Source organism: Sorex araneus, chromosome X (genome assembly GCF_027595985.1).
Source record: "Sorex araneus isolate mSorAra2 chromosome X, mSorAra2.pri, whole genome shotgun sequence".
NCBI classification, from domain to species: domain Eukaryota; kingdom Metazoa; phylum Chordata; class Mammalia; order Eulipotyphla; family Soricidae; genus Sorex; species Sorex araneus.
This window is the reverse complement of record NC_073313.1, coordinates 216,745,801-216,756,866: the sequence shown is the minus strand read 5'-3', so window position 1 is coordinate 216,756,866 and position 11,066 is coordinate 216,745,801. Positions and strand designations below refer to the sequence as shown.

At 36.5% G+C, this 11,066-nt stretch overlaps 1 protein-coding gene across 1 annotated transcript in view; it reads right to left on the bottom strand.

The window, feature by feature from the left end:
- Positions 1–3,715: 3,715 nt before the first annotated feature.
- Positions 3,716–11,066, bottom strand: part of DNAJC10 (DnaJ heat shock protein family (Hsp40) member C10) — a 47,621-nt gene continuing 40,270 nt past the window's right edge. Inside the window, exon 23 of the mRNA XM_055121050.1 lies at positions 3,716–10,009. Coding sequence (XP_054977025.1) covers positions 9,998–10,009 — 12 coding nt within the window. The 3' untranslated portion in view covers positions 3,716–9,997. The remainder of the gene's footprint in view (positions 10,010–11,066) is intronic.

Below are 11,066 nucleotides of genomic sequence, written 5' to 3'. Positions count from 1 at the left end.
CAACAAGATGATCAGAGAGAACACAGGGGATTGGCTTTAAAGAAACTTCTGGGGCTGGAGAGATAGCACAGTCAGTACAACAGACCCCGTGTTCAATCCCTGGCATCCCATACGGCCCCCCCCTGAGCCCGTCAGTAGTAATTCCTGAGTACAGAGCCAGGAGTAACCCCTGAGTCCTACTGGGGGTGGCATCTCCCTCCCACCAAAGCCCCCAAGTAAGTATTTGTTTAAGAAAGAAAAAAAAGGTTGCACAACTCAAGGAATAAAGCAGCACATGTGAAGCTAAGGGAAAGTCTGTGGTCTGCTCTGTGGCTTGAAGAAGGAAAGAGTTAGGAGAATGAAGGCTTGGGACAGAGTCCAGACTAGAATCCATATGTATCTATTTCATACATTATTTACAAAGTTATACCACACTTACGTTGCATAACTTCTATTTACTACTGAGTTTACAGTTCCTTAGGTATATCATAAATGTTTCTTAAATTAAAAATCTTTGGATTTCATCTGGGATTTATGTTACAGAATACACAAATCTCTTTAAAGACCTGTTTATGAAAAAAAAACGTGTGGTTTATAAACATGGTATTTTATAGAAGCCATAGTAAGAAAATAACTCTGAGCTATAGGGAGGGAGAAAAATTCCCATGTATTTATCAGTCTTTAGTTTTGTTAGTCTGATTATTTCTTTTTTTGGGCCACACACGACTATGCTCATGGCCTACTCCTCAGTGCTCAGATATCACTCCTGATGGTGCCCAAGGGCACCATATGGGGTACAGGGACTGAACGTGGGTTGACACTTGCAAGGCAAACACCCAACCCACTGTACTCTCACTCTGGCCCCTTGTCTGATTTGATTAGACAGTTTCTGAGTCAGTTCCTTGAGAATGCAGTCTTATGACCTGAGGAAACAGCATAATTTTCCAGCATAGTGAGAATATGAGACAATTCAGGGAATCTATGTAATGATCCAATATAGTGAAAAGACTTTTAAATTCTAAACTTGGAAGGACTAATGAAAGGAAAACACAATATTTTCTTTCAAAGTAATCCTACTTAATACTAAATAATTCTACCTTTATTGTTTTTCCCTTCTGATTAAATGATTATCATTTAGAGTGCTGCATGAAATTTCATTTCTATTTTATAAGATAACTGGAGCCAGAGATAGAGTCCAACAGGTAGGCATTTCCCTTGCACACAACTGTCTCAGGATGGACTCCAGCACCCTACATGGTCCGAGTTACTGCCAGAAGTGATTCCTGAGCAAAGAGCCAGGAAGAGTTAGCCTTGAGCACTGCCAGGTGTGGCCCCCCCAAAAAAAAACTAAAGAAAAAAACAAGAAACAAAACCCCAAACAAAAACCCAAAACCCTTTTGTTAAAAAAATTAAATTTGATTTTTGTGGACACTTTTAAATAGAAAAAAAAAGAATACTATGATCCTTATTTATCAACTTATTATTCATCTTCAATACTGAATAAAATATGGCCAATTTTATTTAACAATCACTTCTACCCCTCTGTTTACCTATAATTTATACTCATGGCGAATGAGTATAATAAATTATAGGTAAACAGACTTACAAAGCAATTGATGGCAGAGTTTAAGGCAGTCAATATCTCAACGCCAGACTACCAGTGTCAGTATTACTCCACCAATGATCCCAGGTTCCCTCCCTGTCCCCATCCCATCTCCTGAGCAAACTTGAAACAATTGTTATAGCTTGGGTCACTATGCTTACATTAGTGCTGACTCTTGGTTTTGATGTGCATAGCTACCTCCCTCTAAACCAACAAAATATCCTAGACCCTTGATCTTTGTTATTATAGTAGTGTCCTCATATCCCACAGCCCCGACTTCTCCTTTCTTGGCATTATTCTTATAGCTCAGCAACCTATATTAAAATTTCCCTTTTTTCCCCCTCTCCCTCATAATTTTTTTTATTAGAGTCACCATGAAGGAACAGTTAGTTTCATGCTAGTGTTAGTCATACATTACTCGAGTACCCGTCCCTCCACCAGTGCCCCTTCTTCTCCACCGATGGCCCCAGGGTCCCTCCCACCCCCCCATCCTGTCCACACACCCCATCCAGCCCCGCCCCTGTGACAGGGAATTCCTTTTTGTTCTCTCTCTCCTTTTGGGTGTTGTGGTTTGCAATGGAGATCTGGGTGGCTATCGTGTTTAGTCTGCTTTCAACCTGCCTCTCCCATCCCAAGTGGATCCTCCACCACACTTTAGTTGGTGTTCCCTTCTCTATCTGAGCTGCCTTTTCCCCCAGCATATGAGGCCTGCTTCCAAGCTATGGAGCAAACCTTCTGATACTTATTTCTACTATTCTTGGGTGTTAGTCTCTCATTCTGTTGTTTCATATTCCCCGTGAGTACAACTTTTTTTGTCTGTCTCTTTCTGACTCATTTCACTTAGCATAATATTTTCCATGTTGAGCCACTTATATGCAAAGTTCATGACTTCATCCTTTCTGACAGCTGCATAGAATTCCGTTATGTAGACGTACCAAAGTTCTTTTAATCAGTCATCTGTTCTTGGGCATTCGGTTCCCCCCCCTCCCAGATTCTGGCTATTGTAAACAGTTCTGCGATGAACATATAGGTACATGTCATTTTGACTGTACTTTTTTGCCTCTCCAGTATATATTCCCAGAAGTGGTATTGCTGGGTCAAATGAGCTCAATTTCTAATTTTTTGAGAAGCGACCATATTTTTTTCCAAAAGGGCTGAACCAGTCGGCATTCCCACCAGCAGTGTAGGAGGGTCCTTTTCTCCCCACGTCCATGCTAACAGTGGTTGCTTTTGTTCTTTTGGATGTGAGCCAGTCTCTGTGGTGTCTCCCTCACACTTTAAAATAAATTAAAAATATGTCTTTAAAGTAAATCCCAGTTATTAATTGGGTTTTGAGCCACACTGGCAATGCTCAGGGATTATACTAAGTGACTATAGCTGGCTCTGCACTCAGGAATCACTTCTGGTGGTGCTTGGGGGCCCAGGGATCAAACCCAGGTCAGTAGGTCATGTGCAAAGCAAGGATCTCACCCACTGTACTCCTTGCCCTCTATCATTTTATTAAAAACATTGGCATACTTGAAAATAGTTCTCTTTCCTCAACAATGTCAAATGTACAGTCAGTGTTCTAAATATCTGAACAATTTCACCAATTTTATTGGTCTGTTTGAAAAGAAAATACAAATAAAGTCCAGACATTGTTTTGGTTGATATGATTCAAAAGCCCCTTCAATTTCTTTAGTAATACAGGTTACATTTTTGCCTTTCCTTCTCACCACTGTTTTAAGAAGTCACATCACTCACCTGTCCTATAAAATTTCTCACATTCTTGATTTTTGTTGCCTGCATATGTATTTTTTAAAAAAAAACCCAATCATTGCATTTTATCCACAAAGCAACCTGATGAATTAGATAGAAGACATCTTTTTGCCATTTAGCAAATGAACTGATCATGTCACAGAGATGAAATAGTTTGTTCAAATTTTGTGATGAGACCGCTGAACCAGGACTAGAATTCAAGAAACCCATTTCTTTTTTTGTTAACTTTTTTATTGAATCACTGTGAGACAGACCATTACAAAGTTGTTCATGATTGGATTTCAGTCATACAGTATTCCGATACCCATGTCTCGACCAGTCAGCATCAGTGTCCCCAGCCTCCCTCCCATCACCCCCAACCCTCTGCCCCCCACCCCCTGCCTGCCTCTACGGCAGGTACTTAAGAAACCCATTTCTTAGACCAGAATGCTTTGATCATTTTGCCCCCTAAATGATACTTATTTCATGAAAAAAGTATTAAAACCACCAAAGAGCCTAGGAAGTCTATTGTATTAGAAAAAAAAAAAAAAAGGTCAAGAGGTCTATAGCTCAAAGGGCTTAGCACATGCTTCAACCCCTGGTACGGTATGGCTCCCTGAGCACACAGCTAGCAGCAGCCCACAAGTACCACCAGTTGTGGCCCTAAATCTAAGATTAAGAACTTATGGAATAAAAAGGCATTACCAGTAGTACAATTTTATACAGGCTTTATTTTGGACTTTTGGGGTCAGACCTGACTGTGCTCAGGGTTTAACCCTATCTTGGTGCTCAGGTGTCACTCCTGACAGGGCTTGAGGTGATTTATATGTTCAGCTATTTATTTTTAGATTTTTATTCTTTTGGGGGGGGGGTTAGTCATATCCAGTGATGCTCTAAGGGTTACTCCTGGTTCTCCTGGGGTGAGTAGTTACTTATAGTAGTATGCACTGTAGCACTGTCGTCCCGTTGTTCATCGATTTGCTCGAGCGGGCACCAGTAATGTCTCCATTGTGAGACTTGTTTTTACTGTTTTTGGCATATCGAATATGCCAGGCTGGCGTGCGGGATACTCTTGGTAGCTTGCCGGGTTCTCCAAGAGGGATGAAGGAATCAAACCCGGGTCGGCCACGTGCAAGGTAAATGCCCTACTCGCTGTGCTATTGCTCCAGTAGTAGTAGTATAGGTGCCTTTATAACTTTCTTGAATTAATCTTTTCTATCATTTATACACTTGAATGTTTGTCTTGCTATACAGATTATATAGAAAAGTTTCTTTTTTGGGGAGGAGTGTACACTGGCAGTGATTAAGCCTTACTCTGGTCTTTGTGCTCAGGGATCACTCCTGGCAGTGCCTGGGGGAACATATCTTGGGTGCTAGGAATTGAACCTGGGTGGCTCCAAGCAAAGCAAAAGCCCTACCTTGCCCCAGAAAAGAGTAAAATTTATTTGTTAAATGTATGTGACTGATACTTGGGGTCTTATTAGTGAAAAAGTTAAACTAGACTGTGAATTTTCATTAAGAACTGAGGTAGAAACAACATTTTCCAAAAGTAGTCAAGTTACCTTCTGTTTTAAGTTATATTTTACTGCCATCTACTGGTACCTAATGTTTCAGATTTAAATCTAAGAAAAGTATATCAAAAGAACTTGAAAGTACTGTTAAAGGAGGCAGGCTGGAGACAGGAGTGAATCTGGAGGCACTGGTGAAAGAAGCATCAGTGGTAACTCTGATACTGGAAAACTGTATGCCTGAAACTTTATTATGAACAACTTCATAAGTCGTGGTATTTAAAAATAAAAGTAGGTGATTTTTTACTGGGTAGATTTACATTCTTAAAAAAGTTCCCTTAATATTGACTCTTCTAAGCATTATAAGGATGACTAATTTTTAAATTTATAAGGTACTCATTTTGGGCACACAACTTTTAGCTAACAATTTTTTGGGGGGTATATGGGATACATATGCTCTGCTTCTTATATATAAGTAATTGCTGGTCTAGCTAACAATCCTTACCCAAATGAGCTACTAGATTAATTTTAAATGAATTTATGAACGTGATACAATACTTTAAGCTGTTAATTAGAATATACACTGTCAATGTGCTAGGTTCTTACATTTGAGGAAAATATAAGTTGTGGCCTCTCCATAGATTATAATAATAAATACTTGGGGCAGGATATGGAAGAAACATATTACTTGGGTCCTTTAAATTTTTTATCTAACAACAAAATTAATTCTAAAACTACTTAATTTCTAATAAAACAAATGTTTGTATAGTCAATGTAGGTTAAATGACCTTTCCAAAGTAATGGTGATTTAGACTTCGGTCTAACATACCATGTAAAATCTTGTGTTCTTTCATCTTTCATGACTATTTTTAAAGAGAAAATGATTTGTTGATGTATTAAAAAAATAAATCACAATAGGGGGCAGAGAGATAGCACAGCTCCTAAGGCACTTTCCTTGCACAGGACAACCCAGGTTTGAACCCGACCTAGGTTTGATCCCAGCACCAGTTGGCCCCGAGTCCTGCCAGGAGTGATTCCTGAATGTACTCAGGACTAAGCCCTGAGCGCTGGTATAGCTCCAACCACCTCCTGCACCCCTGCCCCTCAAATCACAATAGTTTATCTAGAAATATTCTCAGTTTAAAAAATAAGAAACCATGTGATATATTACTATCTCAAGTCGGAAAATTTATCACATGAATATGTATCATTTTTATAATGGGCAATTTGAAAGATGCCTATTAATTATGATAAACTTACTATGGCAATCATTTCATATGTTATTATGTATCATTATACTAAAACACCTGAAGAAAATACAATGTTACATGTGTCAATTACAATTCAACTTTTGTTTTTATTTTTTGTTTGGAGCCATACCCAATGGTCCTCAGGGCTTACACCTATGCTAAATGGCACTGCCACAAGCTATAGTATTTTTCTACTTGTGATGAAAATTTAAACGATTTACTCTGGTAGCATCTTTCAAACTGCACTAGTCATTATTCTGCTTGTCACATTTACAGATCTGATTTATAAATAAGAGTTTGTACATTTTGGCAACCTTCACCCATTTTTTTTTTTTTTTTTTTTTTGCTTTTTGAGTCACACCCAGTGATGCTCAGGGGTTCTTCCTGGCTTTGCACTCAGGAATTACTCCTGGAAGTGCTTGGAGGACTAAGTGGGTTGCTGGGAATCAAACCTGGGTTAGCCGAATGCAAGGCAAACGCCCTACCCTCTGTGCGATCACTCCAGCCCCCGACCTTCACCTATTTTGTCCATCCCACCTTGGCAACTGGCAATGTTTTCTGTAACTGAGGTAGTTCTTATGTTTGATAACGTTACATGTATACAAATACACTGTATTTGCTCTGACCACTTTACTTACTTTAAATGTCCACAAAAGTTCATTCCATCAAAAGGAATAGCAGAATTTAACTTTTATGGTAACTTTTTATTGCATATATTATACTTTATTTTTTAATTCATTCACTAGTAGGACTTAGGTAGTTTTCATGTCTTGACTATAGTAAATAAGTCTGCCATGACCATAGGGGTATGGTTCTTTTTAAGTATTTGTATCAGTAAAACCAATAACATATATTTACTTTAACTTCATTACAGAAGATCCAATTCAATCTTTTACCATATACAGTTGATGCTACTTGATACTCTTATTTCCTCCAGACCAGAAACCACTTACTCATCTTTTAATCTAAAAGTTCACTTTATTTATTTGGTTTCTTTATATACTATATGAATGAAGTGATACAGGTTTTCTTTTTTCATATAATTTACTAAGCTTTATACCCCCTAGGTTTAACCACATTGCTGCAAGAGTTTCATCCCTTTTCCTTTTAAATGCTGAGTATAAATATTCCATTGTATGTAGACATCATCTATAAAATACTGGTTTTATTTACCTATCATTTCTCCTTGTGAACATCTTTCTATGCTCTTAAGCACCACATAAATAAAATCATACATAAATGAAATAATTATCTACAATTTGCTTTATTTGCTCACCATCCTCTTTAAATAACTAACTGGTTTCCATTATGGAATTTCAGGGGGTTGGCTTCACTGTTCTTGATGTGGTTCTCACCACTCCCGCCCCAAAGTTCCAGCGCCATCCTGCCACGTCGTGATAGGTCTATCTCATCACCTCACCAGCTGCTCCCCTGGTATGTACCATAATTTTCACTGCTTCCATTTTTTGTTTACTGATTAATAATATGCTTTAGAATTCATGTTCCAAATGAGTGAAATCATTAAATACTTCTTTTATCACCTTTTTTTCCCTACTTAGCAAAAACACCTCAAGGGCCATCCATTTTTTAACCCAAAGGACACAAAACAGCACAGTAGTATTCCACTGATATATACATATATTATATATGTCATAGATACACCAGGGCAGTTTGTTTTTTTTTCCAACTTGGCTATCTTTTATAGGAATTTAGACTGGTTCCAAGTTTGGACTACTATAAATAATGCTGCTAGGAATGAGGGGTGCAATTTTACTTTTGAATTAGTGTTTTCATATATATCCAATAAAACACAGAAGTGATACTGCTGGATTTTATAGAATTTTCATTCTTATTATTCTTTTCTTCTTTTTTTTTTGGGGGGGAGGAGTCACACCCAACTGTCTAGAGATGAAACCCAGGTTGGTTGCTTGCAAAGACAAGTACTTTAACCACTGTATTATTTTTCACGACTCCCATTCTTAATTTTCTAAAGAATCTCCCATGTCATTTTCCAGAGAGGTTGCATCAATATTCCCACCTGTCAAAGCAACTGCATGTGCATTACTTAAAACTCTATCAGGTAAATCACTTGTTTCATTAAGGTCTCTTTCTGGGATCTTATTTTGTTTGACTCTGTTGTTTTCATGGGTTAGGTAATAGGCACATATTAAAGCCAATTTCTAGGTTATAAAATACTTGCTTATTTTATTTAGTAAGTTGCTCCTCACTTAATACATTCAACATTGTAAAGGTAGTAGTACAGACACTTGTAAATCTGTTTGTGTTCAGTGTCAGAACTGGGAATTACAAATACCTGGGTGATAGACACCATGCCTTACAGCTGTCCTATTATAGATGTGGAGAGACAGAGAAATAATAAATGAAAGGCACTTCTATTGCTGATCATAACCCAAAAATAAATTAGCGATTAGAGTGGTAATTGTCCCATAGGTGCTCACACACATCCAGTATAAGGAGATAAAGGATATTCTAGAAACAGTATGAAAAGAATATAAAGAATATAGTGAGAATTGAAAAAAATCTACTATTGTATAAATTATACTATATATGTATAAGAAAGTATTAGAGAAGAGGAAAAAATCTTCAGAGTGTAATAACATAAACCTTACAGTTTTTAAACTGAAGTGTTTTCAAAGAAAAGTTCAATTACATCTTTTAATCAATTAGAATCTAGAAGTCACTTTTTTTTTTTTTAAATGTGCCAGAGATCAAACCCAGGTGCCACATTGCAAGGTAAAAGCTCTACCACTAAGCTTTATCTCCAGCCCCTGGTTTTATGAAAAGCTTGGATTATTTCTAATCAATACAACTGAAAAATGCAAATGTCAAATTCTTAGATTTATGTATTTTTCTTACAAAAATAACTTCAGTTGATATGGCAGTACTTACATTAAAAAGTAGTTTTTGAATAAACTAAAAATTGGAATATAGTATTATTTGAACTACTGTGATACAAATTTGCAGTTATTTTGCCTACATGAATTATACAGAGATTAGACATGAGTGAAAAATTACAACCATGAAGGTAAAAGGCAAAGGTATGTGAAGGATACACATCAAATCAGAATGTCTAGAGGGCAAAAACATGAATATCATAACGATGCTTCAGAAATCAATTACTATCCCAGGAAAACTTTTATGAAAGCAATTCAGGAAATATATGAATGCACAAACTTTTAAAATATAGAATGCTAAAATCTCAATGTATTTGGTATACAATGCCCAATTAATTGGTATAAATATCTTTTTTCCCTTTTATTTCTGGAAGCTGTAGAAATCTATAAAACTTATTTAATGTTGCACATTTTTTTAATAATAAAATTAAAAATAAATTTTCAACTTTTGAAAAGAAAAAGGGGATCTTTTCACTATGATTAATATGAAAATAAGGTTATCTGTTAATTTTGCCACATTATATGTTTAAAAAATGAAATGAACGGCTAGAGAATTACAGAATTTCTTTTCTGAAACAGGTGACTTAAAACTAAGTTAGCTTTTCTCAGGCCAGCTACAAAACTTAAAAAATACTGAAGATCTTTTCGTACATCTTAGACATGCATGCCAGCCAGTCTAATCATTTCCAGGGGTCAGCAACCAATGGCCCATGGACTAAATTTGGCTTACAGCCATTCTCTGTATAGCCCTGAGCTAAGAAGGGCTGTAAACAAAACAGAATTAAGACTATGCCAGGAACAAAATAAAATATTTATGATCTCACCTTTTACAGAAAAGTATACAGACCCTTCATTATAGCAATGTTGTACAGAACTCAAACAGTGCAAGTAAAGTCCAAGATAATGTTCATTTATTCTTATCAAGAATGAAGAAACAGTCTAAAGATATCTTCTGATGTAATTTGTGAGGACTTCTTTTTAATTCTCTCTTCATCCTTAACATCATTAAAGTTCATCCTATAATAATGTAAGTTATTGAAAGAGACATGAGTTTATAATATTAAAAGGTAAAGTAATACAAATCCAAAATTTACCTTCAAATATAATTATAGAATTGCAAATGAAACGTTTGTTGCCTAACTATGATAATGAAAAAAAAAAAAACCACCTTATAGTTCTTACATTTCCATCCATGGTAGATACCAAACAGTTTTACAAACTGTCAAAAGTCTGTCTTTAGTAAAACAGTTTTACTTAAAATATCTTTATGATTAATAATTTTGTTTCAGAGATAAGATAAATTTCTGAAAGAAACATCTTGACAATACTAATACAGTCAAAAGACAGGCAAACATTGTGTTCACTTAAACCAAGATCTGTAATTATTTCTTTCCATTTTCTACTGGGGCAGGCAGTTCTGTGATGGCTCTGTCAAGTCAGATCTTTGGCCCACCCCAGAGACCAGGCTGCTCATTTGCCTCATCTTTGAAGAAAGAGAATCCAAGAAACCTTGTAAGGAAGCGTATTAATTTTCCACTCAGAAAACATTCCAGCATTTAAAATCGATTTCTAAGGATGACCTAGAAGCATATGGATTTAGAAAATGGAAAAAAATTAACAGCCTCCTGAAGTCTTATCAGGAGAGGTGTGTATTTCTCTATAGATGGCAAGTTTGAAGAAGGGCCAAGATGAATATGAATTCTAACATACTCTGACTATTGAGAACAGAAGTCAGTAGGCGATCCAAAATGTGGTATGATATTCCAGTGCATTTATTTCTAAAGAGTTAATGCTTCTTAATATAACTGAGAAGAATGTAATTTATGGTCATAATCACTTTAAAAAAATTTCTTTTATTTTTTTTTGGGGGGGCTATACTTGAGTCTACATTCAAGGGTTATACCTGACTATGCTTCTGATTCTGTTTGGGGCCCATACTGGGTTTGAATCACTGTTGCAGCCCTAACTGTGCCTTAACCTCTGCACTACCTCAGGTCCATGATCATCTGCTTTTTGTTGAATGTTTTACTTGTCCGAATTTTGCTGTCTATTGAATACACTCACTGCCACTTTT